Source organism: Panulirus ornatus, chromosome 1, assembly GCF_036320965.1.
Source record: "Panulirus ornatus isolate Po-2019 chromosome 1, ASM3632096v1, whole genome shotgun sequence".
In the NCBI taxonomy this organism is placed as follows: domain Eukaryota; kingdom Metazoa; phylum Arthropoda; class Malacostraca; order Decapoda; family Palinuridae; genus Panulirus; species Panulirus ornatus.
The window spans coordinates 95,076,219-95,097,015 of NC_092224.1; the positions used below are offsets into that span (position 1 = coordinate 95,076,219).

The following is a 20,797-nucleotide window of genomic DNA, read 5'->3' on the forward strand; positions in this document are numbered from 1 at the left end:
TGACAAGGAAAACTTTGTGCTCTTTTTGAGAGCTGATGACCAATACTACAGTGAAACACATTTCATGTACCAAGAAAATGTCTGTAATGTAGTTCCTGTACCAAAGACTTTGGTGACCTATATTTTTAAGTGCAAGTCTTCAGTTTGTTTTTTAATTTTGTGTTGTAGAATATTTTTTACTATGATAAGTGAGTTGAAGCTTTAACAGCTCTCATATATTGTTTTCATATCATTTTGGCTTCTAAACAGTAAGCCTAAACATGACAGCGTAGTAGTCACCAAGCCTCCAAACTGCCATATATTATTTCTGCTGTTGGATAGCAGTGCCTATCCATCATGACATTTTTCTGAAAGGTGTCAAATTAACTGTGCCCCATGTGACCTGAACATAAAGGGAATACCATGCTGATACAAGCTTTACAAGTGCTTAGTAACCATTTCTTTTATGAAATGAAGTCATGGGTTTGAGAGGAGCCCTTTGGCTGATATAAAATTTACAGCAATTGGCTGCAGAATTTAACTTTTCTCCACAGCCTTAGTCAATTTCACAACAGGCTGAGAGTTTGCTATTCTGATTGGTAAACAGCTGAAATGCCTAATAGGGATAGTGTGCCCCTTTTTCTTTTTAATTTCTCTGTGTTTTAGATCAGATTTATTTGTAATATTGTAAGATGCTGCTTATAGATTTCAGCTCTGTATCCAGATAAACCTACTCTGTGTGATACTATTTTCAGGTGTAGCACCCTAATACCAATGTGGATGAATGAGAAATGCATGTCTGTTATTGATTCATCACCTATATTCCTCGCTCCATGAGGTGGATTAGGTGCATAAAGTCTTGAAGTCTTCATGTGCATTCTCACTCAGTGCCCAGAGTGTTGAAGTGAACCTTGGAATTCTACATCAATGAATTGTTTCTTACTTTTTTAAGTTTGCACCCTGAGTTCCCTCATCAAACAAGACCAATGTCTCCATTCACAACACCTCCATCCCCAGTAATATTTTTTATTATCCTCATTGGAGATGTCCCTGTCCCTAATTGGTTTTCTCAGTGAGTCTAAACCAATTTATGTGCAGTGTGTCTCTTTCTTCGCTCTGCTGTACTGAGTCCCACCTATCTAAAGGCTCAAGTAGTAAAGTGTAGCACTTGCTACATTTGAAAATTAGGATGATGACTTTGATGATGACATTGAAGGCCATGTAGTTGCAGAAGACTTGAAAGAAATTTTTCGTCATATTCTTAATGTGTGACATATTCTATTACCTTAATGATAGAATATTTCAGGATATTGTAAAGTGTTTCTTTACTCATCCTGTATTTTAAGATAATGTCACAGCAAAATGATTTTCAGTTTGTATTCTACCTACTGGCAAAATAAACTTTAGTTCATATCCCACCCAGTGGTGGTCAGCTTGTTAATGAAAGCATGTCATGGTTTTTCTGCTACTAAAGTAAGTTGACAGTAAATCCCCATTATATGGACACCTTACCACTGCTAGAGATTCAACTTCCACTGCAGCATAACCTGCCTCTGTTGGGGTAAGGTGCTTGTTGCTGCACACTGCCAGATGTCACTCCACTCTGCAGCAAAAGGCTATTCTTGGACAGTCAGCAGATAGTGGCCTTCACCTGAAAAAATTTCTGCTGCAGCTGCTTATCTCAGTGTACCCTCTTGCTTATGGGTTTCTTCAACAGTTCTCTGACTGGTTCCATGACTGGGACCATGGCTATGAAAGGAGCTAACTGGCTCATCAGGCCATACCAGGATGTGGGTGATGATTAGTGATGCAGGGATGGGAAAGTTCCTGATGACTGCCATCTAGTCAGCTGTAAGATAGTATGAGTCCCAACCTAAATAAAACTTCATGAATTCCACTTCACTCTTGTAGAATCTGAATTTGTCTAGGGTGAGTGTGACAACATTCTTTCCACATCTCCAGGAGGTCATACGTAAGCCAGAAGGCCTGTTTCACATTGCTGTCATCTAACACACTTATATTTAAGCTTTACGCCAACTGTGGCATTATCATTGCATTTGGTGTATGCATCTGGAGCAGCACAATGTCTCATAGGGATTCATAGGTAATGAAACCTGCTGATGGTGTGGTGAAGGTGTTGAGCCTCCTGATGTCCTCATCAAGCTCCACTTGATGCAATCCCTAAGAGGCATCAGCAGTTTTCTTAAAAGATTGGAGGGGCACATTAGACACCATATCAAAAGGAGCAGGTGTGTGATGGATCTCCCTTAGGTGTGCAGCAATGAAATATTGATAATCCACATTCCAGTGGGGCTGACTGTTTTTCTTCACTCTTACCACCATGCATGCACGTCACTTAGTTGCCAACCCCCCACCCCCTCCCATTACTAGTGGCAATAGACATCAGCAAGGCATTCAGCATCATACAAAAAATGCTTGACACCATTCTCCACAACACTGATAAAAAGTGGTTGGTCTATTTCAAAGCTGGCCTCCATTCCAGAGTCATTCACAAAGGTATCACCTCTAAAATACTTAAACTCTACATATGGAGTTCCACAAGGAGCACTCCTTTTTCCAGTTCTCTTCAATCTCCTCCTAAACGACCTCCCTTTACCTCAGGCGATTCTCATCTTGAAGGTCCTTTCATATGTATACAACCTCACAATCACATCACAGTACCCTGATACCACTGAGGCAGCATCAAACTTGCAGCACTCTATTACACAATTGGAACAGTGGCTCATCCAAAAGAGGATGCCTGCATCCCCAAAGAAGGCTTCAATTACTCTTTTAACCACAAACAAAAATCCAACTCACCCTCCAGTCACCTTTGAATGGACAGTCACTCCCTCTGATCAAAACACCAACCATTCGAAGCATCACATGCAACACACATGACATTCACTGCCTTATCAAAAAGAAAAAAAAAATATACACCTAAATGCTCTCAGAACACTTAATGGCACCAGATTTGGACACGAAAAAGAATCCCTCAACATCCACTACAAATAATTCGTATGCTCCACATTAAACCATGGCTCACCTGCTTGCTCTTCCACCTTCCCCAAAGCGAATAAAGCTGCAAACCAAACCATATAGTATACTGACAATAACCGCTGGTTGTCTAGCAACCACAAACACTCTACACCTTCACAATGAAACAAAAGATCCTCCCAATGCGGGTCCGACCTCAACATGCTATGCACTCAATTCTATGAAAGAGCACTAGACCCCTCTCACCCAAACCGCTCCATAACCAGCCAACAACCTTGAAGTAGGAATAAGCTTATCCCTGCCTTACCTTTCAGTAACCTCTACTGGCAAATCTCCCTATCCCTAACAAACATTACACGGACAAAAAACACATATGCATTGAAGTAACCCAACAAACACCAAACAACTGACTCCCAGAATTCAGTCTTAGACTTCAACCCACCAAACATGCACCCATCAGTTACCAAACTTCCTGCACAGACGTAAGTTACACTCTCCAGTGTATCCTCTGGACATAGATCATCACTACAGCACTACAAACACCATATAGATATATCCAAAGACCCTTCATGACCGCGATGCAACTACCACAAGATAGACTCCGAGCGCTTACTACATAACTGTGCCCCGCACTCTTTGCACACAGGCACACATATACACCATTTCATCACTTGACGATCTGCGGTTCCTCTTCCCGAGCGTTGCAGAAGCCTTTAGAATAGACCTAGGTGACACCAAGACTTCCAGAGAAATTGATCCTCAGGTAATTGCAACTGAAGTGATAAATAAATAAATAATATATTTATTCATTATACTTAATCGGTTTCCTGCGTCATCGAGGTGACACCAGGAAACAGAAAATGGCTCATCCACTCATACACACACACACACACACACACACATATATATATATATATATATATATATATATATATATATATATATATATATATATATATATATAAGAGACAGGAGGTCAAGAGAAAGGTGCAAGAGGTGAAAAAAGGGCAAATGAGAGTTGGGGTGAGAGAGTATCATTAAATTTTAGGGAGAATAAAAAGATGTTCTGGAAGGAGGTAAATAAAGTGCGTAAGACAAGGGAGCAAATGGGAACTTCAGTGAAGGGCGCAAATGGGGAGGTGATAACAAGTAGTGGTGATGTGAGAAGGAGATGGAGTGAGTATTTTGAAGGTTTGTTGAATGTGTTTGATGACAGAGTGGCAGATATAGGGTGTCTTGGTCGAGGTGGTGTGCAAAGTGAGAGGGTTAGGGAAAATGATTTGGTAAACAGAGAAGAGGTAGTGAAAGCTTTGCGGAAGATGAAAGCCGGCAAGGCAGCAGGTTTGGATGGTATTGCAGTGGAATTTATTAAAAAAGGGGGTGACTGTATTGTTGACTGGTTGGTAAGGTTATTTAATGTATGTATGACTCATGGTGAGGTGCCTGAGGATTGGCGGAATGCGTGCATAGTGCCATTGTACAAAGGCAAAGGGGATAAAAGTGAGTGCTCAAATTACAGAGGTATAAGTTTGTTGAGTATTCCTGGTAAATTATATGGGAGGGTATTGATTGAGAGGGTGAAGGCATGTACAGAGCATCAGATTGGGGAAGAGCAGTGTGGTTTCAGAAGTGGTAGAGGATGTGTGGATCAGGTGTTTGCTTTGAAGAATGTATGTGAGAAATACTTAGAATGCAAATGGATTTGTATGTAGCATTTATGGATCTGGAGAAGGCATATGATAGAGTTGATAGAGATGCTCTGTGGAAGGTATTAAGAATATATGGTGTGGGAGGAAAGTTGTTAGAAGCAGCGAAAAGTTTTTATCGAGGATGTAAGGCATGTGTACGTGTAGGAAGAGAGGAAAGTGATTGGTTCTCAGTGAATGTAGGTTTGCGGCAGGGGTGTGTGATGTCTCCATGGTTGTTTAATTTGTTTATGGATGGGGTTGTTAGGGAGGTAAATGCAAGAGTTTTGGAAAGAGGGGCAAGTATGAAGTCTGTTGGGGATGAGAGAGCTTGGGAAGTGAGTCAGTTGTTGTTCGCTGATGATACAGCGCTGGTGGCTGATTCATGTGAGAAACTGCAGAAGCTAGTGACTGAGTTTGGTAAAGTGTGTGGAAGAAGAAAGTTAAGAGTGAATGTGAATAAGAGCAAGGTTATTAGGTACAGTAGGGTTGAGGGTCAAGTCAATTGGGAGGTGAGTTTGAATGGAGAAAAACTGGAGGAAGTGAAGTGTTTTAGATATCTGGGAGTGGATCTGGCAGCGGATGGAACCATGGAAGCGGAAGTGGATCATAGGGTGGGGGAGGGGGGCGAAAATTCTGGGGGCCTTGAAGAATGTGTGGAAGTCGAGAACATTATCTCGGAAAGCAAAAATGGGTATGTTTGAAGGAATAGTGGTTCCAACAATGTTGTATGGTTGCGAGGCGTGGGCTATGGATAGAGTTGTGCGCAGGAGGATGGATGTGCTGGAAATGAGATGTTTGAGGACAATGTGTGGTGTGAGGTGGTTTGATCGAGTGAGTAACGTAAGGGTAAGAGAGATGTGTGGAAATAAAAAGAGCGTGGTTGAGAGAGCAGAAGAGGGTGTTTTGAAGTGGTTTGGGCACATGGAGAGGATGAGTGAGGAAAGATTGACCAAGAGGATATATGTGTCGGAGGTGGAGGGAACGAGGAGAAGAGGGAGACCAAATTGGAGGTGGAAAGATGGAGTGAAAAAGATTTTGTGTGATCGGGGCCTGAACATGCAGGAGGGTGAAAGGAGGGCAAGGAATAGAGTGAATTGGAGCGATGTGGTATACCGGGGTTGACGTGCTGTCAGTGGATTGAATCAGGGCATTTGAAGCGTCTGGGGTAAACCATGGAAAGCTGTGTAGGTATGTATATTTGCGTGTGTGGACGTATGTATATACATGTGTATGGGGGGGGGGGGGGGGGGGGTTGGGCCATTTCTTTCGTCTGTTTCCTTGCGCGACCTCGCAAACGCGGGAGACAGCGACAAAGTATAATAAAAAAAAAATAATAATAATATATATATATATATATATATATATATATATATATATATATATATATATATATATATATATATATATTGGGAAGAGCAGTGTGGTTTCAGAAGTGTTAGAGGATGTGTGGATCAGGTGTTTGCTTTGAAGAATGTATGCGAGAAATACTTAGAAAACAAATGGATTTGTATGTAGCATTTATGGATCTGGAGAAGGCATATGATAGAGTTGATAGAGATGCTCTGTGGAAGGTTTTAAGAATATATGGTGTGGGAGGCAAGTGTTAGAAGCAGTGAAAAGTTTTTATCGAGGATGTAAGGCATGTGTACGTGTAGGAAGAGAGGAAAGTGATTGGTTCTCAGTGAATGTAGGTTTGCGGCAGGGGTGTGTAATGTCTCCATGGTTGTTTAATTTGTTTATGGATGGGGTTGTTAGGGAGGTGAATGCAAAGGTTTTGGAAAGAGGGGCAAGTATGCAGTCTGTTGGGGATGAGAGAGCTTGGGAAGTGAGTCAGTTGTTGTTCGCTGATGATACAGCGCTGGTGGCTGATTCATGTGAGAAACTGCAGAAGCTGGTGACGGAGTTTGGTAAAGTGTGTGAAAGAAGAAAGTTAAGAGTAAATGTGAATAAGAGCAAGGTTATTAGGTACAGTAGGGTTGAGGGTCAAGTCAATTGGGAGGTAAGTTTGAATGGAGAAAAACTGGAGGAAGTGAAGTGTTTTAGATATCTGGGAGTGGATTTGGCAGCGGATGGAACCATGGAAGCGGAAGTGAATCATAGGGTGGGGGAGGGGGCGAAAATTCTGGGAGCCTTGAAGAATGTTTGGAAGTCGAGAACATTATCTCGAAAAGCAAAAATGGGTATGTTTGAAGGAATAGGGGTTCCAACAATGTTGTATGGTTGCGAGGCGTGGGCTATGGATAGAGTTGTGCGCAGGAGGGTGGATGTGCTGGAAATGAGATGTTTGAGGACAATATGTGGTGTGAGGTGGTTTGATCGAGTAAGTAATGTAAGAGTGAGAGAGATGTGTGGAAATAAAAAGAGTGTGGTTGAGAGAGCAGAAGAGGGTGTTTTGAAATGGTTTGGTCGCATGGAGAGAATGAGTGGGGAAAGATTGACCAAGAGGATATATGTGTCGGAGGTGGAGGGAACGAGGAGAAGTGGGAGACCAAATTGGAGGTGGAAAGATGGAGTGAAAAGATTTTGAGTGATCGGGGCCTGAACATGCAGGTGGGTGAAAGGCGTGCAAGGAATAGAGTGAATTGGAACGATGTGGTATACCGGGGTCGACGTGCTGTCAATGGATTGAACCAGGGCATGTGAAGCGTCTGGGGTAAACCATGCAAAGTGTGTGGGGCCTGGATGTGGAAAGGGAGCTGTGGTTTCGGTGCATTATTATATGACAGCTAGAGACTGAGTGTGAACGAATGGGGCCTTTGGTGTTTTTCCTAGCGCTACCTCGCACACATGAGGGGGGAGGGGGTTGTTATTCCATGTGTGGCGAGGTGGTGATGGGAACAAGTAAAGGCAGACAGTATGAATTATGTACATGTGTATATATGTATATGTCTGTGTGTGTATATATAGGTGTATATTGAGATGTATAGGTATGTATATTGTGCGTGTGTGGACATGTATGTATATACATGTGTATGTGGGCGGGTTGGGCCATTCTTTCGTCTGTTTCCTTGCGCTACCTCGCTAACGCGGGAGACAGCGACAAAGCAAAATAAATAAATAAATATATATATATATATATATATATATATATATATATATATATATATATATATATATATATATATATAAACGCCAATACACGCACATATACATATATACAAATGTTCATATTCAAACTTGCTTGCCTTCATCCATTCCTGTCGCTCACCCGCTCCACAGGAAACATCTCTACCCCCGGCTTCAGCGAGGTAGTGCCAGGAAAACAGACAAAACGGGCCACATTCGTTCACACTCAGTCTCTAAGTGTCATGTGTATTTCACCGAAACCTCAGCTCCCTATCCACATCCAGGTACCACGGACCTTTCCATGGTTTACCCCGGACGTTTCACATGCCCTGGTTCAGTTCATTGACTGCACGTCGACCCCAATATACCACATCGTTCCAATTTACTATTCCTTTCACGCCTTTCACCCTCCTGCATGTTCAGGTCCCGATCGCTCAAAATCTTTTTCACTCCATCCTTCTACCTTCAATTTGATCTCCCGCTTCTCCTTGTTCCCTCCACGTCTGACATATATCCTCTTTGTCAACCTTTCCTCACTCATTCTTTCCATATGTCCAATTCATTTCAACACACCCTCCTCTGATCTTTTAACCACACTCTTTTTATTGCCACTCATCTCTCTTACCCTTTCATTACTTAGTCAAACAACCTCACACCACATAATGTCCTCAAACATTTCGTTTCGAACTCATCAACTTTCCTTCGTACGACCCTATCTATAACAGATGCCTCGCAAGCATTTGATATTGTTGGAACTACTATTCCTTCAAACATGCACATTAGCCTTTTAGTGTCTTTGTTATCGCTGTCGTTGATCTATAGCAGAAACCGTGTTGGTTTGTATATTAATATTTCTATCAATTATATGCCCTAAAACTGTTGTAGAAAAAAGCATTAATTCTTTATTCGTACTTTTTTATTACGTGAAGGTATATCGGCTCTATTCATGTACACTATTTACTTATTTGTCCGCCGCGTTCATATTATTGGAACAATTGACAGGGGTAGGGGTATGCTCGCTCACCGGCGACTTCAGTCGGCGGTCAGGTGTGGAGTGATAAGTCGTTGGGTCGGTGGCTTCAGAATATACAGTGATTGATTATAAGGTGATTGTATTTCGCCATCGATTTTGTGACCAGATTGTTATTGTAAACTCTACCCCAGGTATTTCGTAGTGTTTGTTGGTCGACCTGTGGTAAGAAGTCTTTCAGAATTTGCTAGTTATTGTATATATTAGCAAAGACTTTGTAAGAAAGATAGGGTAGAGTATTTAACCCGGAAGGAAACAATGTTTCCAAACTTTCTTGGGAAATGATGCCAGATACTTCCATATGTTACGAATAGTTGCCAAATTTTTTAGACTCATGCCATTATATAGAGGTTTGTTATAATTATCAGTATTTTCGTTTGACAGTCATGTTATGTAAAGAATAATTCGTAAATTTTCAGGAATTTAACTGAAACATTCTCATATTATTCTAGATTAAAATTCTAATACCTATATATTTTTTATTATACATGACAACCTTTGTTTTCTTTTCCTAGAGCTACCTGGCGCGCGTGCTGGGGTAGGGGGTTGTCATGTGTGGTGGGGTGGCGACGGGAATTAATAGAGGCAGCAAGTATGAATTATGTACATGTTTATATATGTATGTCTGTGTATATACATTTATACGTTGAAGTGTATAGGTATATATATATATATATATATATATATATATATATATATATATATATATATATATATATATATATATATATTTTTTTTTTTTTTTTTTTTTCCCTCCTTTAACCCTCCTGCATGTTCAGGCCCCGATCACACAAAATCTTTTTCACTCCATCTTTCCACCTCCAATTTGGTCTCCCTCTTCTCCTCGTTCCCTCCACCTCCGACACATATATCCTCTTGGTCAATCTTTCCCCACTCATTCTCTCCATGTGCCCAAACCATTTCAAAACACCCTCTTCTGCTCTCTCAACCACGCTCTTTTTATTTCCACACATCTCTCTTACCCTTACGTTACTTACTCGATCAAACCACCTCACACCACACATTGTCCTCAAACATCTCATTTCCAGCACATCCATCCTCCTGCGCACAACTCTATCCATAGCCCACGCCTCGCAACCATACAACTTTGTTGGAACCACTATTCCTTCAAACATACCCATTTTTGCTTTCCGAGATAATGTTCTCGACTTCCACACATTCTTCAAGGCTCCCAGAATTTTCGCCCCCTCCCCCACCCAATGATCCACTTCCGCTTCCATGGTTCCATCCGCTGCCAGATCCACTCCCAGATATCTAAAACACTTCACTTCCTCCAGTTTTTCTCCATTCAAACTCACCTCCCAATTGACTTGACCCTCAACCCTACTGTACCTAATAACCTTGCTCTTATTCACATTTATTCTTAACTTTCTTCTTTCACACACTTTACCAAACTCAGTCACCAGCTTCTGCAGTTTCTCACATGAATCAGCCACCAGCGCTGTATCATCAGCGAACAACAACTGACTCACTTCCCAAGCTCTCTCATCCCCAACAGACTTCATACTTGCCCCTCTTTCCAAAACTCTTGCATTCACCTCCCTAACAACCCCATCCATAAACAAATTAAACAACCATGGAGACATCACACACCCCTGCCGCAAACCTACATTCACTGAGAACCAATCACTTTCCTCCCTTCCTACACGTACACATGCCTTACATCCTCGATAAAAACTTTTCACTGCTTCTAACAACTTGCCTCCCACACCATATATTCTTAATACCTTCCACAGAGCATCTCTATCAACTCTATCATATGCCCTCTCCAGATCCATAAATGCTACATACAAATCCATTTGCTTTTCTAAGTATTTCTCACATACATTCTTCAAAGCAAACACCTGATCCACACATCCTCTACCACTTCTGAAACCACACTGCTCTTCCCCAATATGATGCTCTGTACATGCCTTCACCCTCTCAATCAATACCCTCCCATATAATTTACCAGGAATACTCAACAAACTTATACCTCTGTAATTTGAGCACTCACTCTTATCCCCTTTGCCTTTGTACAATGGCACTATGCACGCATTCCGCCAATCCTCAGGCACTTCACCATGAGTCATACATACATTAGATAATATATATATATATATATATATATATATATATATATATATATATATATATATATATATATATATATATGCGTGTGTGGACTTGTATGTTGGTGGGTTGGGCCATTCTTTCGTCTTTTTCCTTGCGCTACTTCGCTAAGGCGGGAGACAGCGACAAAGTATAATATAAATGAAATATATATATATATATATATATATATATATATATATATATATATATATGTATATATATATGTATATATATTTGAAAGGATCACAATTTACCGCGTGATCAATTATATTCCTATGAGTCCACGGGGAAATGAATCACGATAAGTTACCAAGTGCACTTTCGTGTAATAATCACATCATCAGGGGAGATACAAGAAATATAAGTCAGTTGATATACACCGAAGAGACGTTGATAGGACTCCATTTGGTAAACAAGTGACTGTCCAAGACAGACAACGAGCGTATCATAAACTTATTATGTGGAGCAGAAGGGGAATTGTTTACAAATTTAATAATAAAGCTATCCAATTTATATAGACCTTATACATTTATATTTCTTTGTGTAATTGATAATAGAAGATTCAGTGATATTTCTCGTGGTACTGGAGTTAAGAGTTAATAACTGTGATGGCATTACTCCAATCAGTACAATGGCCATTGTTTTTAACGTGATTAAACGAGGCATTTGGTTCTCGTCCTGTTCTTATACTATATCTATGTTGCTTAAGTCTAACAGAAAGATCCGTACCAGTCTGACCAACATAAAACTTATCACAATCTCTACATGCACTTTATAGATGCATCCAGAACTTTCTTGAGTTCCTGTTTAAGATATTCTTTAGAGTATTATTGTTGCTAAGGGCAACATTTACATTAAACGCTGTAAGCAACATGGGAAGTAAAGTAAAATTATTATTAAAAGGGAGAACTAAAAGATTCTTGGTGTCAATGGGAGGTTTGGGTTCAACTCTATAAAATGATTTCTTTGCTAACTTAAGGGATTTATCAATGAAAGCTCTAGGGTACTTTACCTTAGATCCAATAGAATATATCTTTTCAAATTCATCATCAATAAAGTCTGGACTGTTTCCCGACTCGCCCTACCTTTGTTGCGTAATCTTTACTTTTCATGTACAAGTATAATAATCTTTTTTCACCCGCGCGCGTCATATCACTGAAACAACTGTCACGTGTGAGGTTGCTTGCACGCCGGGAACCTCAGTCTGCGGGCAGGTGTGGACTAAGAAAGTCATTGGTTTTGAGGCTTCAGAATATATATATATATATATATATATATATATATATATATATATATATATATATATATATATATATATATATATATGTATGTATATATGTATATATATATAGTGATGACAGGGTGATTGTATTTCTCCATCGATTTTGTGACCATATTGGTATCTCAAGCTCGACTCCAGGTTTTTGGCAGTGTTTGTTGGTTGTCCTGTGTTAAGAAGTCTAAGAATTTGCAAGTTATTGGTTACATTATCGCCGACTCGGTAGTTGGTGAAGCTTCGACATAGATCCAGGGTAATTATTTTGTATATTGAATATTTGCCATGTATATACTTCTGTAAATAATAGGTTGAGCATATATATATATATATATATATATATATATATATATATATATATATATATATATATATATATATATATTTTTTTTTTTTAGTCGCTGTCTCCCGCGTTTGCGAGGTAGCGCAAGGAAACAGACGAAAGAAATGGCCCAACCCACCCCCATACACATGTATATACATACGTCCACACACGCAAATATACATACCTACACAGCTTTCCATGGTTTACCCCAGACGCTTCACATGCCCCGATTCAATCCACTGACAGCACGTCAACCCCGGTATACCACATCGCTCCAATTCACTCTATTCCTTGCCCTCCTTTCACCCTCCTGCATGTTCAGGCCCCGATCACACAAAATCTTTTTCACTCCATCTTTCCACCTCCCATTTGGTCTCCCTCTTCTCCTCGTTCCCTCCACCTCCGACACATATATCCTCTTGGTCAATCTTTCCTCACTCATTCTCTCCATGTGCCCAAACCATTTCAAAACACCCTCTTCTGCTCTCTCAACCACGCTCTTTTTATTTCCACACATCTCTCTTACCCTTACGTTACTTACTCGATCAAACCACCTCACACCACACATTGTCCTCAAACATCTCATTTCCAGCACATCCATCCTCCTGCGCACAACTCTATCCATAGCCCACGCCTCGCAACCATACAACATTGTTGGAACCACTATTCCTTCAAACATACCCATTTTTGCTTTCCGAGATAATGTTCTCGACTTCCACACATTCTTCAAGGCTCCCAGAATTTTCGCCCCCTCCCCCACCCTATGATCCACTTCCGCTTCCATGGTTCCATCCGCTGCCAGATCCACTCCCAGATATCTAAAACACTTCACTTCCTCCAGTTTTTCTCCATTCAAACTCACCTCCCAATTGACTTGACCCTCAACCCTACTGTACCTAATAACCTTGCTCTTATTCACATTTACTCTTAACTTTCTTCTTTCACACACTTTACCAAACTCAGTCACCAGCTTCTGCAGTTTCTCACATGAATCAGCCACCAGCGCTGTATCATCAGCGAACAACAACTGACTCACTTCCCAAGCTCTCTCATCCCCAACAGACCTCATACTTGCCCCTCTTTCCAAAACTCTTGCATTCACCTCCCTAACAACCCCATCCATAAACAAATTAAACAACCATGGAGACATCACATACCCCTGCCGCAAACCTACATTCACTGAGAACCAATCACTTTCCTCTCTTCCTACACGTACACATGCCTTACATCCTCGATAAAAACTTTTCACTGCTTCTAACAACTTGCCTCCCACACCATATATTCTTAATACCTTCCACACAGCATCTCTATCAACTCTATCATATGCCTTCTCCAGATCCATAAATGCTACATACAAATCCATTTGCTTTTCTAAGTATTTCTCACATACATTCTTCAAAGCAAACACCTGATCCACACATCCTCTACCACTTCTGAAACCACACTGCTCTTCCCCAATCTGATGCTCTGTACATGCCTTCACCCTCTCAATCAATACCCTCCCATATAATTTACCAGGAATACTCATCAAACTTATACCTCTGTAATTTGAGCACTCACTCTTATCCCCTTTGCCTTTGTACAATGGCACTATGCACGCATTCCGCCAATCCTCAGGCACCTCACCGTGAGTCATACATACATTAAATATATATATATATATATATATATATATATATATATATATATATATATATATATATATATATATATAAAAGTTAGCAAAAAAAACTTTTATAGAGTTGAGCCCAAACTTCCCATTGGCACCAAGAATCTTTTAGTTCTCCCTTTTAATAATAATTTCACTTTACTTCCCATGTTGCGAAAATCCTTTAATGTAAATGTTGCCTTTAGCAACAATAATACTATAAAGAATATCTTAAGCAGGAATTAACCAGAAAATTCTCTTGGATGCATCTACAAAGTGCCTTGTGGAAATTGATAGATTTTATGTTGGTCAGACTGGTAAGGATCTTTCTGTTAGACTTAAGCAACATAGATATAGTATAAGAACGTGACAAGAATCATATGCCTTGTTTAATCACGTTAAAAACTATGATCATTGTATTGACTGGAGTAATGCCATCTCAGTTATTAACTCTAACTCTATTACCAAGAGGAATATCATTGAATCTTCTATTATTAGATACACAAAAACTTAAAATCTTGATATCAGTGATGGTCTATACAAATTAGATAACTTTATTGTTGATAAAATTTGTAAAATAAGTGTATGAACGCTAATTGTATGTTTTAGACAATAAGTAAATAAGAATATATATATATATATATATATATATATATATATATATATATATATATATATATATATATATATATATTTATTTATTCTATTATTTTGTTTTGCTTTGTCGCTGTCTCCCGCGTTAGCGAGGTAGCGCAAGGAAACAGACGAAAGAATGGCCCAACCCACCCACATACACATGTATCTACATACACGTCCACACACGCAAATATACATACCTATACATCTCAACGTATACATATATATATACACACACACACATGTACATATATACACATGTATATAATTCATACTGTCTGCCTTTATTCATTTCCATCGCCACCTCGCCACATATGAAATAACAACCCCCTCCCCCCTCAAGTGTGCGAAGTAGCGCTAGGAAAAGACAACAAAGGCCCCATTCGTTCACACCCAGTCTCTAGCTGCCATGTAATAATGCACCGAAACCACAGCTCCCTTTCCACATCCAGGCCCCAGAGAACTTTCCATGGTTTACCTCAGACGCTTCACATGCCCTGGTTCAATCCATTGATAGCACGTCGACCCCGGTATACCACATCGTTCCAATTCACTCTATTCCTTGCACGCCTTTCACCCTCCTGCATGTTCAGGCCCCGATCACTCAAAATCTTTTTCACTCCATCTTTCCACCTCCAATTTGGTCTCCCACTTCTCCTCGTGCCCTCCACCTCTGACACATACATACTCTTGGTCAATCTTTCCTCACTCATTCTCTCCGTGTGACCAAACCATTTCAAAACACCCTCTTCTGCTCTCTCAACCACACTCTTTTTATTACCACACATCTCTCTTACCCTTTCTTTACTTTCCTCTCTTCCTACTCGTACACATGCCTTACATCCTCGATAAAAACTTTTCACTGCTTCTAACAACTTGCTTCCCACACCATATATTCTTAATACCTTCCACAGCGCATCTCTATCAACTCTATCATATGCCTACTCCAGATCCATAAATGCTACACACAAATCCATTTACTTTTCTAAGTATTTCTCACATACATTCTTCAAAGCAAACACCTGATCCACACATCCTCTACCACTTCTGAAACCACACTGCTCTTCCCCAATCTGATGCTCTTACGTAGATGCCTTCACCCTCTCAATCAATACCCTCCCATATAATTTCCCAAGAATACTCAATAAACTTATACCTCTGTAATTTGAGCACTCACGTTTATCCTCTTTGCCTTTGTGCTATAGCACTATGCAAGCATTCTGCCAATCCTCAGGCACCTCACCATGAGTCATATATACATAAAATAACCTTACCAACCAGTCAACAACACAGTCACCCCCTTTTTTAATAAATTCCACGACAGTACCATCGAAACCCGCTGCCTTGCCGGCTTTAATATTCCGCAAAGCTTTTGCTACCTCTTCTCTGTTTACCAAATCATTTTCCCTAACCCTCTCACTTTGCACACCACCTCGACCAAAACACCCTATATCTGCCACTCTATCATCAAACACATGCAACAAACCTTCAAAATACTCACTCAATCCCCTTTTCACATCACCATATATATATATATATATATATATATATATATATATATATATATATATATATATGATCACAACAGTCCGTGATGACAGTGTGATGAAATCACACTTCAGTCGTTCATACAATTTCATTTAACATGTAATTTTTCTACACATGTGGCACGACATGTTTCGTGGAGACAATCCACTTCATCGGGTGCCAGTACTTAAAGTTATTTAAATCCCAACATCACATTTGAGTCTCGCCGTCTGGTACAATCTTGTACAGACCAACAACCGCTGTCCGCTTTGTCTGGCAGTAACCTTTGAGAGGGAGTTGACTTGTGGCGGGGGTAGAGTGGGTAGGTGGTGTGCGTCTTGAACAAATTTTTTTTTTTTAAAGGTAATGTTTTGTCATTTCTCTCATAATGATTCGGTTAATGCTATAACCATTTATACATATCTTGCATTTGACAATGCAAGGCATGTTAAGATGTTTATATACGCCAGACCGGGAAAACTATAAGAGAGGTGTTATTATTGGCACTGTCATGCAGATGACCACAAAAATGCGATTGCTCTACTTTGTCATGAAAATGATCACCATGGCCAAAGATCTTGAAAATCCCGTTATTCTACACTCCTCGACTGATTATGCCACACGTAACGAGCGTCATTGAATCCGCCTTTATTGCTAATACTAAGAACTTTAATTTGTCCCCAGGCAGTTTTAAAGCCCATCCCAACTTTAACCCAAATCAGATATGAATAATTGACAAAACAGAAAAACAAAAAAAACAAAAAAAATAAGTACCCAGGTTAAATCCCGCCACATGACCCCTTATAATCTCTCCCTTACAGCGGTTTAACGGCCAGACTAAGCAAGCAGTGCTTGTTCTATATAGATTGGTGCTGAACGGGGGAAGCAAGTATGATGTTGATATAAAATAACTAATATAGTACTGCCACCTGATGAAAAGTGGACTGTCTCACAAAAACATGTCGTGCCATATGTACACGAAAATTGCATTGTAAATAGAATTGTATGAAACTACTGAAGTGCGATTTGCACCTCATAATAAATAAAATAATATATATATATATATATATATAGGGGATATATATATATAGATATATATATATTATATATATATATATATCTATATAATATTATATATATATAAATAGGGGAAGAGAGAAAGAATACTCTCCCACGTATTCCCTTGCCGTGTCCGTAGAAGGCGACTAAAAGGGGAGGGAGCGGGGGCTGGAAATCCTCCCCTCTCTTTTTTTTTAATTTTCCAAAGATAGAACAGAGAAGGGGCCAGTGAGGATATTCCCTCAAAAGCCCCCAGGTCCTCTGTTCTTAACGCACCCTCGCTATCGCGGGAAATGGCGAATAGTATGAAAAAACAATATATATATATATATATATATATATATTATATATATTAATATATATATATATATATATATTTTATATAGATAATATATTTTTTTTTTTTTTTTTTTTTTTTTGCCGCTGTCTCCCAGCACGTTTGCGAAGGTAGCGCACGGAAACAGACGAAAGAAAAGGCCCAACCCACCCCCCATACACATGTCTATCCACACACGTCCACACACGCAAACATACATACCTATACATCTCAATGTACACATATATATACACCACAGACCCATACATATATACCCTCATGCACAAAAAACCACAGTTCACACCTGTTCCTGCCTTATTCATTTCCAAAACATCGCCACCTACGCCACACATGAATATAATATTTTTTTTTCTTGTTGCTTTGGTCGCTGTCTCCCGCGTTTGCGAGGTAGCGCAAGGAAACAACGAAAGAAATGGCCCAACCCACCCCCATACACATGTATAGTACATACGTTCCACACACGCAAATATACATACCCACACAGCATTCCATGTTAACAACCAGACGCTTCACATGCCTGATGCAATCCAAGGACAGCACGTCAACCTCCGTATACCACATCGATACCAATTCACTCTATCCTTGCCCTCACTTTCACCCTCCGGCATGTCAGAGCCCCGCTCACACCAAAATCTTTTTCACTCCCAACGTTTCCAAACCTCCAATTTGGTCTCCACTTTCTCCTCGTTCCTTCCACTACCGACACATATATCCTCTTGGTCAATCTTTCCTCACTCATTCCTCCATGTGCCCAACCAATATCAAAACACCTCTTCTCTCTCTCAAACACGCTCTTTTTATTTCCACACATCTCTCTTACCCTTACGTTACTTACTCGATCAAACCACCTCACACCACACATTGTCCTCAAACATCTCATTTCCAGCACATCCATCCTCCTGCGCACAACTCTATCCATAGCCCACGCCTCGCAACCATACAACATTGTTGGAACCACTATTCCTTCAAACATACCCATTTTTGCTTTCCGAGATAATGTTCTCGACTTCCACACATTCTTCAAGGCTCCCAGGATTTTCGCCCCCTCCCCCACCCTATGATCCACTTCCGCTTCCATGGTTCCATCCGCTGCCAGATCCACTCCCAGATATCTAAAACACTTTACTTCCTCCAGTTTTTCTCCATTCAAACTTACCTCCCAATTGACTTGACCCTCAACCCTACTGTACCTAATAACCTTGCTCTTATTCACATTTACTCTTAACTTTCTTCTTCACACACTTTACCAAACTCCGTCACCAGCTTCTGCAGTTTCTCACATGTAATCAGCCACACCGTATCAATCAGCGACAACAACTGACTCACTTCCCAAGCTCTCTCATCCCAACAGACCTCATACTTGCCCCACTTTCCAAAACTCATGCTATCCCCTCCCTAACAACCCCATCCATAAACAAATTAAACAACCATGGAGTCATCACATACCCTAGCCGCAAACCTACATTACACTGAGAACCAATCACTTTCCTCTCTTCCCTACAAAGACAAATGCCTTACATCCTCGATAAAAACTTTTTATCACTGCTCTAACAACTTGCCTCCCACACCATATATTCTTAATACCTTCCACACAGCATCTCAAACAACTCCTATCATATGCTTCTCCAGATCCAAAAATGCTACATACAAATCCATTTGCTTTTCTAAGTATTTCTCACATACATTCTTCAACAAAGCAAACACCATGATCCACACATCCTCTACCACTTCTGAACCACACTGCTCTTCCCCAATCTGATGCTCTGGTAAATGCCTTCACCTCTCAATCAATACCCTCACTCCCATATAATTTACCAGGAATACTCATCAAACTTATACTCAGTAATTTGAGCCCTCACAAACTTTAATCCCCTTTGCCTTTGGTACAATGGCAACTAATGCACGCATTCCCGCCAATCCCAGGCACCTCAACCGTGAGTCATAACATACATTAAATATATATATATATTATAAATATATATAATATATATATATATATATATATATATATATATATATAAAAGTAGCAAAAAAACTTTTATAGAGTTAGACCCAAACTTTTCCCATGCACCAACATCTTTAGTTTCTCCCTTAAATAATAATTTCATCACTTTAACTCTCCCATGTTGCGAAAATCCCGTAAAAATGTAAATGTTGCCTTTAGCAAATAATACAATAAAGAATATCTTAAGCAGGATTTAACCAAAAATTTCTCCTTGATGTCATCGACCAAGTGCCTTAGGGGAAATTGATAGATTTTTATTGTTGGTCAAACTGGTAAGGATCTATCTGTTAACATAAGGCAACATAGAATAGTATACAACTTGACAAGAATCATATGCCTTGTATAAATCACGTTAACAAACAATGATCATTGTATGACCTGGAGTAAATGCCATCTCATTTATTAACTCAAACACTATTACCAGAGGAATACATTGAATCTCTATTATTAATACACCAAAAACTTAAAATCTTGATATCATGGATGTCATACAAATTAGATAACTTTTTTGTTGATATAAATTGTAAAATAAGTGTAATGAACGCTAAATTGTATGTTTAAGACAATAAGTGAAATAAGATATATAACTATATATATAAAATAATATATATATATATATATACTATATATATAATATATATATATATTTATTTATTCATTATTTTGTTTTTGCTTTGTCCGCAGTCTCCCGCGTTAGCGGGAGTAGCCGCAAGGAAAAATCAACGAAAGAATGGCCCAACCCACCCACACAACACATTGTTATCTACATACACGTCCACCACACCAAAAGTATACATAACCTATACATCTCAAATATACATATTATAAGACAACACACCACTCATGTACAAATATACACATGTAATATAATTCAACTGCTGCCTTTTTTCATTTCCAACGCCACCTTCGCCACATATGAAATAACAACAACCCCCTCCCCCCTCAAGTTGTGTCGAATAGCGCTTTAGGAAAATACAACAAAGAGCCCCATTCGTTCACCAGACCCAGTCTCTAGCTGCCATGTAATAATCACCGAAACCACAGCTCCCATTCTCATCCAGGCCCCAGAGAACTTTCCATGTTTTACCTCAAACGCTCACAATGCCCTG

General features: G+C 39.7%; 1 protein-coding gene across 2 annotated transcripts in view; it reads left to right on the forward strand.

Annotated features, from left to right (window-relative positions):
* The first annotated feature begins 8,106 nt into the window (after positions 1-8,106).
* The window catches only part of LOC139751217 (venom carboxylesterase-6-like), a 60,482-nt gene continuing 47,791 nt past the window's right edge, over positions 8,107-20,797 (forward strand). Inside the window, exon 1 of one of the 2 annotated variants that reach the window (XM_071666426.1) lies at positions 8,107-8,836. Coding sequence is in view for 1 of the 2 variants with exons in the window: in XM_071666416.1 (XP_071522517.1) it covers positions 9,312-9,352 (41 nt within the window). In the remaining variant the exon portion in view is untranslated. Of the gene's footprint in view, positions 8,837-9,276; positions 9,353-20,797 lie in introns of those variants that run through there. The other variant, XM_071666416.1, reaches the window with a different exon arrangement.